Raw genomic sequence first — 18,337 nt, forward strand, 5'->3', positions numbered from 1 at the left:
GTCCTATAGGAAGTTGAGGAGATGGGACTACAGTTCCATGAGAGCACAGATGTAGATGCCTATTTGATAGTCATTGGTTTAGGCGTAAAGGTCGAAGTGAGATAGAATCAGTTCATCTTAGAAAAGACTGGTTCTGGAAAGAGCTGGAGGTTTTAGAGAGGGAGATCCCAGGAAGGTTGAGGAAGAGACAGAAAGGAAGCCAAAGTGTTGTGATGCTCTGGAAGCCAGAGAGGGAGTCTGAGACTCTGCGCAGGGTACAGCCCAAGGATAGGACACTCCTGGGCCGGAACGACACTGCTGACTTATGAATCAACCCTGGATTTGCCCTTCCACTGGACTTCTTGTGCTGTGGGAGAAGAAACTCTCAGTGTCCTCCTCAGAAAATTCAAGGGGTTGTATTTTCTAATATTTGAGCTCCGCTTCCCCCTCCAGCCCTGCAGCCCAGACACGCAGACAGCCTTTGACCTTTCTGCGTCGGTCGCCTAGGAGACGAGCGCCTCTCCGGGAGACACGCGCCTCTCCGGGAGACGCAGGCGCTTCCTGAGGCCACGCCCCTTTCCCGCAGGCGGGCGCTGATTGGCCCGTTTGAAATGCGCCGGGCGCGAGCTCACCTGGTCCCGGAGCTGCTTCTCCAGGCTTTTCTGAGCGCCACGCCTGAGCTGCCGAGCCCCGGTGCCCGCGGCCGGTCCCTGCGGCCCGCCGTCCTCGCCAGCCCGCCCGACCGAGTCCGGCGTCCCGCTCGCACGTCTGGGCAGCGCGGAGCCTGCTGCCATGAAGCCAGCGTGAGTACCGGGCCGCGGAGCCGGGGCCGGCGTCTCCTGCCGCCGCAGCAGGCCCCGGGACACGCCGTCGGTACCGAGCCCCGCGTCTCCCGGGCCGCGGCCCCCAAAGTGGGAGGGACCCCCTATCAGGACCGCCCAGGGGGAGCCCGGGCGCGGAGACCCCGTCCGCGTCGACCCCGTCCGGCTCCCCGCCGCCCGGAGTCGGGCGCCCGGCTCGCCGCCCTCGCTTCACTCGGCCAGGAAATGTCGGCCCCAAGTTGGGAGGAGGGGGAAGTTTGGGCGGCAACCCCCGTTCGGGTTAGCCAGGTCGCCCTCCACCTGGCTCCGGGACCGCCGCCTCAACACTTTCTTAAGTTTCCCTTTCCATCCCCGGCCGCCCGCACCCACGGGCTGCATTTTGCGGAGTTAGTGCGGGCCAGGGGTCGTCTCATGGGTGCGCCGAGTGTTGTGTCCTGGAGTTGGGGTTGGGTAGGTGGTCTCAGCCCCCGGAGAGCCCCGGCGTCCGAGCGCACTGCGTGATTTTCTTAGCCTAGCGCGGTAGCCTGAGGGCCGCGACCACCCCCGGGTGAAGGCCAGTTACTTTGCTCTGTTCTTGGGTCTCAGACAGCCCCGCCGCCGACACAATAGCCGACGCCCACATTCCTCACGGAGTCGGTGACGTTTGCAGCTCAGCCTAATTCCTTGACTGCTGCTGGGTAACGAAATACTTGTGCAAAGAAGAGGGCTGCCTTTATAATTAGCACCATCACGTAGCTAGTCGTTTGCAAAGGCAACTTGTTTTCTTAAGAGGCTAAAGTCGAAATCGTTGGGGAAAAATGTTGAGTTTAAGTAAACCTACCGTAATATTTTGCACTTAAAACACGACTTTGCTTGTTTCATCTGGGAAGGGGTTGAAGAAGTATTTTAATAACCTAAAATCCAAGCCAGTAATTTCACTTAGTGTTAAATGTTTTTCTAGTCTATAGATAAATGGGGGAAAGGAGAGAGTGGCATGCTAGAGAAATGGTGAATAAAGCAAAATATCTTTTTCTACTGTCGCTACTTAAGAGAGCACGAAATTGCAGTTTGGGGACCACATTTTGTTTGACGACAAAGGATGATAGTTTTGAGAATTCAGTAATCCCTTGTTGCTTGAAAGTAAAGACAAATCTTGATGAAAGAATGGATTCCTCCATCTGTATTTTTATAATTTATTGAAGTTAATCACTTGTCAGTCTGCCTTGGCAGTGGGCTGTTGGCACGGCGTGTGTGCTTATGTACCTACGAAAATGACTTTCGAGATAAGTGTGGTCAACTATCTGTAGATTTTTCAAATTTGTAGTGTCTGTAAAATTGTTGCTCAAGAGAATAAGCTATTTTACATACAGAACTATAAATAGATATTAAAAAACAGAATCCAACTAGGTAAATTTTAAAGATCTTACCGGCTTTTTTCAATGATTCATGAATCAGGCAGCATCCTATCTAGCACACAGAAAGGTGCTCCTAAGAGCTGTACAAAATGGAAGTTTTTTTATAGGCAGAGGGGGATGGAACAAGGGAATTATACTAGCAATGAGTGGATTGTCTGTGGCAAGGTGAACATCATTTAGTGGATGGCGGGGGTCTATCAGGCAGATTACCTCACTAGCGCTGACCAGGTGATTCCAGATTGACTGGTTTAAGATTCTGCTGGGAGAGGTTGGAACTATAAGTTAGGTAAGAAGACTCAGTTTGGTGATGTGGGGCTTAGCACAGGTGACCCCATTTGGGGCCTGTTATCTCTATTTTTTAGTAGCAAAAATGTCTCCTAAGCCAAATTTTAATTACTTTTGGGTTATCCATGCCACAAACACTCTTCTACTGAGGAAATTTATTCTTATTCATGTTATTTGGGATATAGTGTTGTGGAACTGCTAAAGAATAATTTTATAAACCCTAGGAAGGTCATCTCTGTATGAATTACAGGTGAAGTTTTTATATGTTAGTGTTGAACTGAAATGTTTTTGTATCTATGACCAGGAGAACTAAGACACCCAGGAAACCACCAGTGAAAAAAGGATCCCAAACGAGTCTTAAAGACCCCGTTGGGGTAAGGTCTCCCTGTGAATTTGTGTGTGTCTTCTTTCTTCAGTCCTTTTATGTCTTATGCTTATGCTTGGAAGGGATGGAGACGTGGAAGTGGAGTCAAAGAGCATTTAGCTGAAAGGATGATACTAAGTTACTTAGGCTGGTTCCAGCTTTGAAACTTTGTTTCTATGTAGGATACATTAGCCCAGTAAAATGAAGTGTTTGGTTTTCAGTTGCATACTTCCTATAACTAATTATATTTGAAAAGTTAGATAATGAAAAAATATTCTTCAACTATCTTGGAGAATTCTTCATTCAGGCTTGGGAACTTGCTTTTAAAAGCAAATGGCAAATAAAAGAAAGGTGGTTTGCTCTGGGGTTTTTAAATCTTCCCTTCATCGGCACTGGAATGTATCTCTTGATTTGAGTTGTGGGAACCAGATGCTTTGCATATAGTGCTGAACAGTTTTTCCCCAGCCCTATCACTGATTAAGAAGACCATATTTCGGGCTTCCCTGGTGGCACAGTGGTTAAGAATCCGCCTGCCAATGCAGGGGACACGGGTTCGAGCCCCGGTCTGGGAAGATCCCACATGATGCGGAGCAACTAAGCCTGTGTGGCACAACTACTGAAGCCCGCACACCTAGAGCCCATGCTCGGCAACAAGAGAAGCCACTGCAGTGAGAAGCCCGTGCACCACAACGAAGAGTAGCCCCTGCTTGCTGCAACTAGAGAAAGCCTGCGCCACAGCCAAAAATTAAATAAATAAAATTAAATTAAAAAAAAAGACCGTATTTCAGATCGCGCACCTTAGTGTATTAAGTGTTAAGCTGGCAAGTTTTAATTGACATCCAATTCCAGACAACCCTAACAGCTTTTCAAATAATTCTCATTGTTTTGATATCATGTGCATTTAAAATTCATATCTAAAATATCTGTTTGCATTTGACAGCAAATTGGGTAGCAGGGTAGCAGATCTTGGCTTTCAACTTAAGTATATATACTTAAGTTTAGAGACCAAGTGTTTGAATGAATGAATGAAAAGTCAGGTAAAACGTCAACCTTTGTTCTTTAAGCACTTTCGTGTATTTTCAGGTGTACTGCAGGGTACGCCCACTGAGCCTCCCAGAGCAAGAGTGTTGCATAGAGGTGATCAGTAATACAACAGTTCAACTTCATCCTCCTGAGGGTTATAGGCTCAACCGAAATGGAGACTATAAGGAGGTAATTCCTATTGGAAGCAGCTGTTTTTAATTGAAAGGTTCTTTCCTAAATGACTTTTCCATGTTTTCCATTTAACAACATTCATGTGTTTCCACTTTATTGAAAGACTTATTTACTTCACTCTAACCACCATATCAAAAGTGTCTTTAATTTCTGGGCTGTACAGACACACCTTTGGTATACTGGAGTTAGAATATTGCTTTTAGAAGATTAATTTCTTGTATTGGATAATTATTGCTTTTTAGAGCATATATTAGGAATAGTTTAATGTGGAATGATATCTGATTGTGCTAGGCAGTTACATGTATATATATAGTTTCATGTGTGGGATTGAAATAACATTTAATAGGCATTGTATACTTGATGGTTTTTGGTTTTGGTTTTTTTTGCGGTACGCGGGCCTCTCACTGTTGTGCCCTCTCCTGTTGCGGAGCACAGGCTCCGGACGCGCAGGCTCAGGGGCCATGGCTCCTGGGCCCAGCCGCTCCGTGGCATGTGGGATCTTCGCGGACCGGGGCACGAACCCGCGTCCCCTGCCTTGGCAGGCGGACTCTCAAACCGCTGCGCCACCAGGGAAGCCCCGGCATTGTATACTTGTATCGCTCTCTTATGAAGTGTTTTTATTTTTAGTAAAATGTTAAACAAAGAGAGTTCAGTTCAGTTCCACAAACATGTGCTAAGCTGGAGCATAGAAGGAGACTTTAAAAACTGAGTAAGACACGGTGCTTGCCTTTATGGAGCTTACAACTTAGTTGGGAGCACAGATGCTAAGCAAGTGACCCTCATTGGTAAGACAGAGGTGTGTTTAAAGAAATGGACTCTGGGAATGCAGAAAAAAGTATTAATTCAGGGTGTCATCTCTTTCAAGCTGCCTTCACTCTTTCGTGTACGCTACTCGAGGGAGATTGCTAGTCAAAAGCCCACCAGTGGCCTCTTTGCTGCTAGATGTGATGGACACCTCTTTGTCTTCATTATGATCTATTTCTCAGCAGCACTGTCCTGTCTTCCGCTCCAATTCTCCATGTTCTGTCTTTCACTGGCCACTGTCTGCAGGCTTCGCCTCCTTTTCCAACCTCTAAATACCAGGTTGGGCTATACCCAGGGCTCTCTTCCCTATCTATACTTTTCCATGGCTTCACATGTTGATGATATGGTAATAATTTTGGAATTTTTATCTCCAGACTAAATCTTTTCTCTAACTCTCAACTTGAACGTCCACTGCTTGGATGTCACACAGGCATGTCCAAAAGAACTCTTTTGAGTTTTTTCCCCTCTAGATCACTTCCTCCCTTGTTTTTTCTTGTCAATAAATAGCACCTCCACCATCTATTTGCTCAAACCAGACACCCTGTCCCTACCTTTCTCTTGTCCCCCCTCATATCCCATTCATTAGTAGATCCTTTCAGTTCTGCTCCAGTGTGTATCTGGAAACTGTCCTTTCAGTTCTATCTCCACTGCCACTACCCTCGTCTGAGGCCTGTTATTAATTACGGAGACAAGTGCTTCTCAAACTGTGGTGAAGAAGCAGCTTTTTTATTTTCAGTGCATGGTGACTGATACTTTTGTGCAGCTTTGCCACAAGAAACTGTTAGACAACTGTTAGGCAAAGTTAGACAGCAGAGGACTGGTTTATAATCTGTTCAGAGATAAGCCCCACTGATCACATGCTGGGATGTTGCAGCTGTGTGAAATGGCTACAGAGGTTCTAAGCATTTACCCTCCATCTCTGTAATTACCTCCCCCTGGACTGGAGACAGACAGCTCTCAGAGGGGCATTGGCCTGCCTGCTGACCACACTTTGAGTAACATTAACAAGATTATGCTGAAGCCAGCTGGACCACCTGCTTCCACTCTGAATCTTCTCTAATCCATTGCCACAGAGCAGCCAGTCATCTTTTAAAGCAGAAATCAGACCTCACATTTTCCTTTTTCTTTTTTTAACTGAAGTACCATTAATTTATAATGCTGTATTAGCTTCTGGTATACAGCAAAGTGATTCAGTTATACATATATGTATATATTCTTTTTCATATTCTTTTCCATTATGGTTTACTACAAGATATTGAATACACTTGCCTGTGTTATACAGTAGGATGTTGTTTATTTTATGTATAGCAGTTTGTATCTGCTAATCCCAATCCTAATTTATGCCCCCCCTTCCGGTCACCATTTTCCTGTTTAAAACCTTCTAAGGAATAAAGTTTTTAAATGGGCACAGTCCTGCTTAATCTTCCTGCTATCTCTCTCTCCACCTCACCTCTTAGTACTCATACAATCCTAAATTGCTTCGATAAGCCAGAATCTTGCCTCAGGGCTTTTCCCTTAGCTCTTAGCGGGATGGCTCCTCATCCTTAGGTTTTAGCTTAAATCGCTTCCTCTGAGAGTGTGTCCAGATTACCCCCATAAGCAGTAGCACCCCTCCCACTTCTCTCGTGGTCTGTACTCTCTATACTTCCTTGACAGCACTTACCCCAACCTATAGATTTATTTACTTGTTTATTGTCTCTCCCCTGATGTAATATACACGTCTAGGGGATATGTACCTTATGTGTCCTGTTTGCCAAACACTCAGTAGTTACGGATTAAGCATGAAGGAATGGTCTGGGAAGGCTTCATGGAGGAGTAGGCCTTTGAGAATGTAAAATAGTTGAGAACTGACTTATTGAATTTTACTTCTTTATTAGAGTTAAGTTCATGTATGTGTAAATAGTACTAAAAGTTTGGTGGGGATTAAAAGTTCTCAGTGCTTTTTGACAGAAGGCAACACTGGAAAATGGAAGAAGTGTTGGAATGGAAATGGCTTTGACACTAATTAGCTTCATGAGCTTGGGCAAGTTCCTTCTTGCCTCAGTTTTCTTCACCTGGAAGAGGGTGGGGATTGTTCATGAGGACTTGGAGGTCATTGACCTGTCAGCGCTAACCTGTATGTATCTTTTCAGTTCTAAGATTCTTTGTTCTTTCTGTGAACTCTAAAGCTATTTTGCAGGATTGGAATAAAAACTTCTACAAAGATGAGAGTTAGCTTAGCTGAAGTAGGTGTGTGATCTTTAACAAGTTATAAAATGAGCCATAATAATTGATAGTACCTACATCAGAGGTTGTAAAAATGATGATTCACTAATATGCTAAGGCAGTGCTTGGGACATGGTTAGTGTTAAGTGCAAGTTGTTGTTATGATGGTGATGATGTATTTGAGTCCTAATCTATACGTGTCTCCTTTTGGGGGACAAAACTGCTAATTTTAAAAACATAAGGGTCATAATATTGATATGTGAGCAGGTTGAATTTAAGATAAAACGTTATAAAACAGGGAAAAGGGGCCACGTGACAAAGGCTATAATCCATAATAAATTCTAGTGAATACTCATGCACCAAATAATAGCATTGACATTCATGGAGCAAAAATTGCAAGAAATTCAGGAAGCCTACAGGAACAATTGCAATGTCTACAAACTAATAAAGCTAGAAAATAACAAAAATAGGAAGAATAGAACTCCAGTCCCTGGATAATTAGGGCATTTTAATTTACCTTGAAATATATACCCTAGTCCCCAGTCTTATTTTCCAAGTAGGAGTTTGGTAATATTTCTGATAATATAGATATGTTTTATAATAATAGTCATATTTTGAAAGATTTGATAATTTAAGTATTATTTCTTTTTTAAAGGTCACAGTTTATTTAAAATTTATTTCATAGAAGAACTCAGATGAGGGACTTCTCTGGTGATCCAGTGGTTGAGACTCCATGCTTCCACTCCAGTGCACCAGGGTTATATCCCTGGTCAGGGAACTAGTATCCTGCATGCCTTGTGGCACAGCCAAGAACAAACAAACAAACAAAACTCAGATGAGATTATATTGACAGTTATTTTCTAGTTTAAAAAAAGCAGTACAGGGCTTCCCTGGTGGCACAGTGGTTGAGGGTCAGCCTGCCGATGCAGGGGACACGGGTTCGTGCCCCGGTCCGGGAAGATCCCACATGCCGCGGAGCGGCTGGGCCCGTGAGCCATGGCCGCTGAGCCTGCGCGTCCGGAGCCTGTGCTCCGCAACGGGAGAAGCCACAACAGTGAGAGGCCCGCGTACCGCAAAAAAAAAAAAAAAAAAAAAAAGGCAGTACAGGGCTTCCCTGGTGGCGCAGTGGTTGAGAGTCCGCCTAACGATGCAGGGGATACGGGTTCGTGCTCCAGTCCGGGAGGATCCCACATGCTTGCGTAGCGGCTGGGCCCGTGAGCCATGGCTGCTGAGCCTGTGCGTCCGGAGCCTGTGCTCCGCAACAGGAGAGGCCACAACAGTGAGAGGCCCACGTACCACAAAAAAAAAAAAAAAAAAAGGGCAGTACATCAAAACTCTTGGTTTTATACTGCTATGCCATTTTAAAGGACACCTTTATAAAGAAAAATAGATAGCAGTAAAATAGTATATGAAGTAATGCTTGAGGATTTTCACAAGTCTATAACTGAATCGTTGTAATACCTTTTGAACTCCTTTGTCACTTAATTAAAACAAAATCAGCCTTAGTCTATGAGGCATTAGTAGACAAGACTTTTCTGCAGTCTCTTCAGTAGTTATAACTAAATATTTACCAGTTTATAATTGGTATAATTTAAGTATGTCATGAATTTTTTTAAAGATTCCAAGTTTAAAGACTATTGGTATTTTTTTTTCATGTCTAGATCTAATTGTTCATAAGGAAACATCTGAATATGTTTAAACATATATTTCTAGCCTAGCTATAGTGGAATTCCGTTTATGTGCTTTTTATTTTTTTTCTTCTCCACAGACTCAGTATTCATTTAAACAAGTATTTGGCACTCATACCACCCAAAAGGAGCTCTTTGATGTTGTGGCTAATCCCTTGGTAGATGACCTCATTCACGGCAAAAATGGTATGATTCTTGGAGTTTTGTTGAATTTTTCTTTTTCTCCCTCTCTGATAAAACTTTTTTGATGCTTAGATACTTGGTTTATGTTCAGCCTTGAACCCATTTAATTTGCCAGAGTAGTGTTAAACCTGCTTTTTTGAACAGTTATTTTAATTTTTTTAATTTGCTTATTTTTTCAAATTTAATTTTTATTTTGCATTGGAGTATAGTTGATTTACAGTGTTGTGTTAGTTTCAGGTATACAGCTAAGTGACTCAGTTATATATATATCCATTCTTTTTCAGATTCTTTTCCCATATAGGTTATTACAGAATATTGAGTAGATTTCCCTGTGCTATACAGTAGGTCCTTGTTGATTATCTATTTTAAATATAGTAGTGTGTATATGTCAATCCCAAACTCCCAATTTATCCCTCCCCTTTGGTAACCATAAGTTTGTTTTAGTCTGTGAGTCTGTTTTGTAAATAAGTTCATTTGTATCATTTTTTAAGTTTTTACATTCTGCATATAAGCAATATCATATGATACTTGTCTTTTTCTGTCTGACTTATTTCACTTAGTATGATAATCTCCAGGTCCATCCATGTTACTGCAAATGGCATTATTTCATTCTTTTTAATGGCTGAGTAATATTCCATTTTATATATGTATCACATCTTCTTTATCCATTTACCTGTCGATGGACATTTAGGTTGTTTCCATGTCTTGGCTATTATAAACAGCGCTGCAATGAACATTGGGGTGCATGTATCCTTTTGAACCATGGTATTCTCTGGATATATGTCCAGGCCTGGGATTGCTGCATTCTATGGTAGCTCTATTTTTAGTTTTTTAAGGAACCTCCATACTGTTCTCCATAGTGGCTATACCAATTTACATTCCCACCAACAGGGTAGGAGGGTTCCCTTTTCTCCACACCCTCTCCAGCATTTGTTATTTGTAGACTTTTTGATCATGGCAATTCTGACTTGTGTGAAGCGATATCTCATTGTAGTTTTGATTTGCATTTCTCTAATACTAAGCAATGTTGATCATCTTTTCATGTGCCTCTTGGCCATCTGTATGTCTTCTTTGGAGAAATGTCTGTTTAGGTCTTCTGCCCATTTTTTGATTGGTTTTTGTGTGTGTGTGTGTGATGCTGCATGAGCTGTTTGTATATTTTGGAAATTAATCCCTTGTCGGTCGCATCATTTGCAAATATTTTCTGCCATTCTGTGGGTTGTCTTTTCATTTTGATTATGGTTTCCTTTTCTATGCAAAAGCTTTACAGTATAATTAGGTCCCATTTGTTTACTTTTGTTTTGGTGGTGAGAGTGGGCATCCTTGTCTTTTTCCATATTTTAGCGGGAAGTCTTTCAGCTTTTCACCATTGAATATTATATTGGTTGTGGGTTTGTCATAAATAGCTTTTATGTTGAGATATGTTTCCTCTCTATCCAGTTTCATAAAGGTTTTTATCATGAGTGAATGTTGAATTTTGTCAAATGCTTTTTCTGCATCTATTGATGATCACGAGGTTTTTTTCCTTCTGTTGATGTGGTGTATCTCATTTAGTGATTTATGTATGTTGGCTCAATCTTGGAACCCTGGGATGAATCCAGCGTGGTCATGGTGTGTGACCTTTTTTATGTGTTGTTGGATTCGGTTTGCTAGTATTTTTTTTTTTTTTTTTTTTTTTTGTGGTACGTGGGCCTCTCACTTCTGAGACCTCTCCCGTTGAGGAGCACAGGCTCCGGACGCGCAGGGTCAGCGGCCATGGCTCACGGGCCCAGCCGCTCCGCGGCATGTGGGATCCTCCCAACCGGGGAACGAACCCGTGTCCCCTGCATCGACAGGCAGACTCTCAACCACTGCGCCACCAGGGAAGCCCTCGGTTCGTTAGTATTTTGTTGAGAATTTTTGTGTCTATATTTATCAAAGATACTGGCCTGTAATTTTTTCTGTGTTACCCTTGTCAAGTTTTGGTATCAGGGTGATAGTGGCCTTGTAGAATGAATTTGGGAGTGTTCCTTCCTCTGCAATTTTTTGGAATAGTTTCAGGATAGGTGTTAACTCTTCTCTAAATGTGTGATAGAATTTGCCTGTGAAGCCATCTGGTCCTGGACTTCTGTTGGCTGGGAGGTTTTTTTTTTGCGGTATGTGGGCCTCTCACTGTTGCGGCCTCTCCCGTTGCGGAGCACAGGCTCCGGACACGCAGGCTCAGCGGCCAGGGCTCACGGGCCCAGCCGCTCTGCGGCATGTGGGATCTTCCCGGACTGGGGCATGAACCCGTGTCCCCTGCATCGGCAGGTGGACTTCTCAACCACTGCGCCACCAGGGAAGCCCTGCTGGGAGGTTTTAATCACAGTTTCAGTTTCAGTACTTATGATCGGTCCTTTCATATTTTCTATTTCTTCCTGGTTGAGTCTTGGGAGCTTGTACCTTTCTAAGAATTTGTCCGTTTCTTCTAGGTTATCCATTTTATTGGCATACACTTGCTTGTAGTAGTCTCTCATGATCCCTTGTATTTCTGTGGTGTCTGTTGTAACTTCTCTGTTTTCACTTCTGATTTTCTTGATTTGAGCCCTCCCTTTTTTTTCTTGATGTGTCTGGCTAAAGATTTATCAGTCTTGTTTACCTTTTCAAAGAACCAGCTTTTAGTTTCATTGCTCTTTTCTGTTGTTTTCTTCATCTCTATTTCATTTATTTCTGCTCCGATCTTTATGATTTCTTTCCTTCTACTCACTTTGGGTTTTGTTTATTCTTTTTTCTTTAGTTGCTTTAGGTGTAAGGTTAAGTTGTTTGAGATTTTTCTTGTTTCCTGAGGTAAGATTTTAATTGCTATAAACTTCCCTGCTAGAACTGCTTTTCCTGCATCACATAGGTTTTTGATTGTCATGTTTTTGTTGTCATTTGTCTCTAGGTATTTTTTTATTTCTTCAGTGATCCATTGGTTGTTAAGTAACATATTGTTTAGCTTCCACTTATTTGGGTTTTTTTGACAGTTTTTCTTCTTGTGATTTCAAATCTCTTAGCGTTGTGGTCAGAAAAGATGTTTGATATGATTTCAGTTTTCTTAAATTTACTGAGGCTTGTTTTGTCGTCCAGCATGTTGTCAGTCCTGGAGAATGTTCCATGTGCACCTGAGAAGAATGTGTATTCTGCTTTTGGATGGAATGTTTTATAAATATCAATTAAGTCCGTCTGGCTTAATGTGTCATTTATGGCCCGTGTTTCGTTATTGATTTTCTGTCTGGATGATCTGTCCATTGATGTAAGTGGGCGTTAAAGTCTCCCTATTGTGTTACTGTTGATTTCTCCTTTCATGGCTGTTAGCATTTGCCTTATATATTGAGGTGTTGAGCAGTTAATTTTAAGTGTTTTCTAATACAAAAAATATTATACGTGGAGGACTTTTAAGATATAGCCAATTAATATATAACTGTGACTTGTTACATTGTAGGTCTCCTTTTTACATATGGTGTGACGGGAAGTGGAAAAACTCACACTATGACTGGTTCTCCAGGGGAAGGAGGACTGCTTCCTCGCTGTTTGGACATGCTCTTTAACAGTATAGGGTCGTTTCAAGCTAAACGATACGTAAGTTTAATTTTTTTTGTGTTGTGACTCACTAGAGGGCATAGCTGCCAAAATACCTGTGAATACAGTAGTATTAAGGGAGAACTAAGGCATTGGATACCTTTTGAAACTTTAAATATGTTTAAATATTGTTTTTTATTTCTTAAGTATATTTCTTACTATTTAAGTCAAAGTCTAAAAATTATGGTCTGATTTTTGCCCCCCTTTAAGGTTTTTAAATCTAATGATAGGAATAGTATGGATATACAGTGTGAAGTTGATGCTTTATTAGAACGGCAGAAAAGAGAAGCCACGCCCAATCCAAAGACCCCCTCTAGCAAGTAAGTAATTAAATTTGTAACACTGGCCTCATGGGAACCCTGTCAAGTGCTTTCCTCAGGCATAGGGAATGGTGAACAGAAGTGGAGAAGTTGGTCTGACCATTGACTTCAGTGAGGTCAAAGTTGAGGGATGTTCTTAAGTAAGTTTATTTGCCCAGATGTTCTGTTTGGTTCTGAGCACACTGCCCTTGAATCACTGTTTAGGGAAGGTGCCACTCTTCGTGAGAAAGGGTGTAAAAGCCTGTGTTGTGTATCTGGGGAGATATGGGAGAACTGTTGGTCCAACCATGAGTATGAATGAAGTTGCTCTGTGCATTCCTGCTTGTAATGGAGGTCATTTATTTACTCACAGTGTGTAAGATGAGACTTTGGGGCTTTTTCTTTCTTTTTTCAGACGACAAGTAGATCCAGAGTTTGCAGATATGATAAATGTACAAGAATTTTGCAAAGCAGAAGAGGTTGATGAAGATAGTGTCTACGGTGTATTTGTCTCTTATATTGAAATATATAATAATTACATATATGACCTATTGGAAGAGGTGCCGTTTGATCCCATAAAGCCTAAGTAAGTAGTGGAGAGAGTCCCTTAGCTGCTTAACCTTGGTGAAGTCACTTCACATCAGTGAGGTTTAGTTTCCTCAGCTATAAATGGGGATAAAGCTTACTTTTGTTTTCAAAATGAAATATAACTCGTATGTCATGCAGTTGGTGCTTGGTGAATAGCTCTGTATATTAACTAGATATGTAGCTGTATTAGGAAAACCACTGGGTTAAGGCATCTAAGGAGAATATTCACCTTAGACTTTACTTTTGAAAAACTCTTGGCCCTGGGCTGTATTTTTTTTTTTAACATCTTTATTGGAGTATAATTGTTTTACACTGTTGTGTTAGTTTCTGCTGTATAATGAAGTGAATCAGCTATATGTATACATATGTCCCCATATCCCCTCCCTCTTGCGTCTCCCTCCCACCCTCCCTATTCCACCCCTCTAGGTGGTCACAAAGCACCCAGCTGATCTTCCGGTGCTATGCAGCTGCTTCCCACTAGCTATTTTACATTTGGTATTGTATATATGTCAGTGCAACTCTCTTACTTCATCCCATCTTACCCTTCCCCCTCCCCATGTCCTCAAGTCCATTCTCTACGTCTGCGTCTTTATTCCTGTCCTGCCCCTAGGTTCTTCAGAACCTTTTTTTTTTTTTTTTTTTTAGATTCCATATATATGTGTTAGCATACAGTATTTGTTTTTCTCTTTCTGACTTCACTTTGTATGACAGACTCTATGTCCATTCACCTCACTACAAATAACTCAACTTCGTTTCTTTTTATGGTTGAGTTATATTCTACTGTATATATGTGGGCCCTGGGCTGTATTTTGACAAGGACCTTAATTGTATAAAGAAGTGTCCCTGTTGATGTGCCCTGGGGCTACCTTTAAGAACCTGACACTTAATGTTGGGAGTTTGTAGCCTCTAATCTGTGTTCTGGTGATCCCCACAGAATGGAGCCTAAAGCTGTTGTCTGCACAACTAATAGTCACAGACCTTCCATCACTGACCAATAAGAAGTGACATCTGTATTGTCATTCCACCAGAGTTAAAAGACTATTACTTAGATTTCCTTGGGTCTTGCCCTGCTGAGACTGAAGAGCAATTACAATCTGGCCTCACAAACTACATTTGTGCCAGAGCTGACTCTGGTATCTTGTTCCTTGATGGTTTTGTTCTTAAGCTAAATGCTTATCTTCAATGCTGTCTTTGTCAGGGCCTCTCAAGACAAATAATATGAAGACCTGTGTTGTATTACTTAACTTTTGTGTATATGACTCAGTGAATATTAGTGGAGGAACAGCTAGATTTGGAAAACCATTAGACTGAGAACAGGTGTCTGTATACCCACTTTTATTTATTTATTATTATTATTTTTTTTGCTGTACGTGGGCCTCTCAGTGTTGTGGCCTCTCCCGTTGCGGAGCACAGGCTCCAGACACGCAGGCTCAGCGGCCATGGCTCGCGGGCCCAGCCGCTCCGCGGCATGTGGGATCTTCCCAGACCGGGGCAAGAACCTGTGTCCCCTGCATCGGCAGGCGGACTCTCAACCACTGCGCCACCAGGGAAGCCCCCCCACTTTTATTTATATTAAACAATTTATAGACTAATTACTTTCCCATTTGTTTCAAAGTATCAGTTGTATGTACCCATTTTCCTAAACTTTTGTGATGTCATTCACTGCTACCAATCACTTTCATGTCTGCACATGTGCCAAGTTTCTGTTTGATTTGTTCCAAATGAGATTGTTTTCTAAGAAGCCTCTCTTGGTTTTGTTATGTAAGTGAAGACTGACAAATGTGACTATGCCTTGTAACCTTTCGGGTAACTCCTTGAATGAACTCACAGGGTGCTTACTTGGCAGTGAATTCAGATTTTATTTGTTAGGGTGGTGATTAACCTGCTTTTTTGAGCTGGTTTAAGGTTTAGTTTTTAATACAATGAAGAAATATTAGAAGCAGAGGATTTTTAAGATACGACTCATCGTGACTGTCAGATACTCTGGACTGAACGTGTTGCTGTGAGATGGCTGCTATAGAAACAGTAACTTCTACCTTATTCCTTTGGTAGGTGGAATAGTTGCAGCGCGCCCATGAGGAACACAGATTTTGTGTATGTGATGGTGCTCTTTTCTTAAGGAGAAGGGTGCAGTTATACTAGTGGTTGGCATCTGTGGCATGTTTGCATGTAGGTGGTTTTTCATTGGTACTGGGCCGGCTGCTACTTCTAAGCCCCTCCTTGGTCCCTGAGAAATCTGCCATTTGCTGAATAATGGTGGCTGGTAAATGTTTCTACCCCCACCATTCACAAGACTGAGGCCAAACAGGCAGCACCTTTCCCATCCTCATCCTACCTTAGACTAAAACTTGACCAGCCACTTTGAAAGGATTGCCACTCCTGGTATATACCAAACTCCTTCTGAATTTGTTTTTTGTTGACACTGAAGTCAGAACCAGCTCTATCTGTTGATCTTTTAAAATTAAGAAAATGCTAGATTTTGATGCTTAACCTGTGCATGTGATGGTGCTATACTACTACTTTGATCTCTAATTGTTTAGTAAGTGTTGTTTCATGTGCTTTGTTAGAACAAATTAGAGCAAAGCTTTTAAAACAAAATAGATTCCTGTTATCCTGTTATGTAACTAATCTTTTTACTATATATCCTTATTCTTATCCAAGTGTAATATGCTTCTGGAGTCTTGCTTAGGCTTATTCCCGTTATAAGAATGGATGTCATGTTGCCTGACATTTTAGTCCTTAAGTTGCAATATCAGTATCTCATAATATAGGAAACTAATGTTTTTTCTTTCCCATAGACCTCCACAATCTAAGTTGCTTCGCGAAGATAAGAACCATAACATGTATGTTGCAGGATGTACAGAAGTAGAAGTGAAATCTACTGAGGAGGCTTTTGAAGTTTTCTGGAGAGGTTAGAAGCAGAGCTAGAATTACAGATATATACAGTGATAAATATAATCCTGAAAGCTGCTACTCTAATTTGACAATACTTTTTGGTTTGGTAGAAAGTATGTACACTGAAATGACTCAGATTTGATCAATGATTTCTCTGTCACTGTAGGCCAGAAAAAGCGACGAATTGCTAACACACATTTGAATCGTGAGTCCAGCCGTTCCCATAGCGTGTTCAACATTAAATTAGTTCAGGCTCCCTTGGATGCGGATGGAGACAATGTCTTACAGGTAAAGATTTAACGTGTGGAGTGTGTTCTTGTTCTGAATCCTTAATTTTGGGAATCAGACGTAAATCATGGAGGTTTCATTACACTGAATATTGCTCTAGAATTAATATATGTGTAGGTGATGACATTTAAAAAAAATGTTCCATTAATTAGATAGTATAGTTTTGGGAAACTGGCTATTAAATCTTAGAACCTGGAATTTTGTTGTGAAAAAGGTTTACAAATCTTTTTAAATATCTAATAGAGGAGATAAAACAATGAATCATAACATGTATTTTATTTTATCTCTGAAGACTCATTTTGTATGTAGAACTTCAGTTAATGGTGTTTAAATGTCAGCAGTTAACTCTCCAGGCTCGGTAGAGTTCAGGAGTGGCCAATTCTAGATTGTCCTTCTCTCGGCTGATAGGCCAGTAGGGCCCCCCATCTGCTGATCACTCTTTACTGCTGGGCCTGTCATGCTACAAGGCTTATATCAATTAGTAACAGCATTTGAGCCTGAACATATAAATCATTTAATAACTTTAAGCTATTAAAATGTAATTCCATTCAAAACATATCGTGAAATTGTGGTATATCACGAAGGTTTTCAGATGGCAGGAGTAGATAGTACAGCATGGTACTAAAGACCACCAGGATTTGAATTCTGATTCCCAGGCATTTACTAGCTTGTCTCACCTAATTGTAATAAACTCCTTGTAATGCTGTGAGGGTTAAAGGAGGTGAGGCATGTAAAGTTTTATAGTCCATTGCCTGGCTTACAGTCAGCACTTGATAAATGTTAGCTAGAAAATCCTTTTAAGTCAAGTCTCTATGCACTTGCTTTCCATTGAATCACATCTAATGTTATAGTATCAGTTATGTATCTCTTGACTTTCATTTCTTATAAGTTATTAGAGTATTATGAAATTATTAGACTGTAAAATTATCAAATATCTCATTATACAAATATTTAGCCTTGCTGTAGGCTCACTGTTTAGCAGACATTTATTGAGCTCCTGCTGAGTGCTAGGCACTGTGCAGGTGCTGGAGATGAAGTGGTTAAAAGGCAGAATTCCTGTTCTTGTGGAGCTCACAGTATAACGTAGAAGACCAGACAATGGGCAAGTAATGTCCTGAGGATATTTATCATATGCTTGTAGCAAACTCTTCCCCCAAAACATGTATCCTTCACCCCTACTATACGTTTTGTATTGTGCAAACATTGTATTCATAAGACTTGATTTGATTTGAATATATTTAGAGAACATTGTAAACTAGTTATAACTTATGTTACTGGCATTATAATCTTCCCTTCAGGAAAAAGAACAAATCACCATTAGCCAGTTGTCCTTGGTAGATCTTGCTGGAAGTGAAAGAACTAACCGGACAAAAGCAGAAGGGAACAGGTTACGTGAAGCTGGTGAGCAAAACATAGCACTTACTTATTGCTACAACTTTCAGAAACTTGCCATGCCCGTTTATCGTCACTTATTGATAGGTGGTTTATGCATAACTGTCTTCAATTTGACTAAAAATGTAGAGGCTAAGTGACCAGTGCTTTTTCTTTAGTTATGCTGGTTTGGTATTGATCTGTTACAACACATTGATTTCTTTAAGAATGAGGAAAAGTGAGTAAAATAAATATAAATAGGTTATACTCATATTGAAAGTGTCTATTATATCTATGGCTGGCGTGTCAGTACTGGGTCCATGAAATTAAGTGATTGAATAGTTACTCCAACATTCAAAGTGGTAAAAATCGGCTTCTG

At 41.3% G+C, this 18,337-nt stretch overlaps 1 protein-coding gene across 5 annotated transcripts in view; it reads left to right on the forward strand.

The window, feature by feature from the left end:
• Positions 1-617: 617 nt before the first annotated feature.
• The window catches only part of KIF23 (kinesin family member 23), a 31,925-nt gene continuing 14,205 nt past the window's right edge, over positions 618-18,337 (forward strand). The window contains exons 1-11 of one of the 5 annotated variants that reach the window (XM_067751903.1): positions 618-782; positions 2,784-2,853; positions 3,927-4,055; positions 8,836-8,941; positions 12,381-12,517; positions 12,728-12,837; positions 13,232-13,402; positions 15,457-15,498; positions 16,203-16,315; positions 16,466-16,587; positions 17,886-17,988. In XM_067751903.1, the coding sequence (XP_067608004.1) occupies positions 772-782; positions 2,784-2,853; positions 3,927-4,055; positions 8,836-8,941; positions 12,381-12,517; positions 12,728-12,837; positions 13,232-13,402; positions 15,457-15,498; positions 16,203-16,315; positions 16,466-16,587; positions 17,886-17,988 (1,114 nt within the window). In that variant the 5' untranslated portion in view covers positions 618-771. Of the gene's footprint in view, positions 783-2,783; positions 2,854-3,926; positions 4,056-7,051; positions 7,073-8,835; positions 8,942-12,380; positions 12,518-12,727; positions 12,838-13,231; positions 13,403-15,456; positions 15,499-16,202; positions 16,316-16,465; positions 16,588-17,885; positions 17,989-18,337 lie in introns of those variants that run through there. The other 4 variants (XM_067751895.1, XM_067751928.1, XM_067751910.1 and 1 more) reach the window with 4 other exon arrangements.

Source organism: Pseudorca crassidens, chromosome 1 (assembly GCF_039906515.1).
Source record: "Pseudorca crassidens isolate mPseCra1 chromosome 1, mPseCra1.hap1, whole genome shotgun sequence".
Classification (NCBI taxonomy): Eukaryota; Metazoa; Chordata; class Mammalia; order Artiodactyla; family Delphinidae; genus Pseudorca; species Pseudorca crassidens.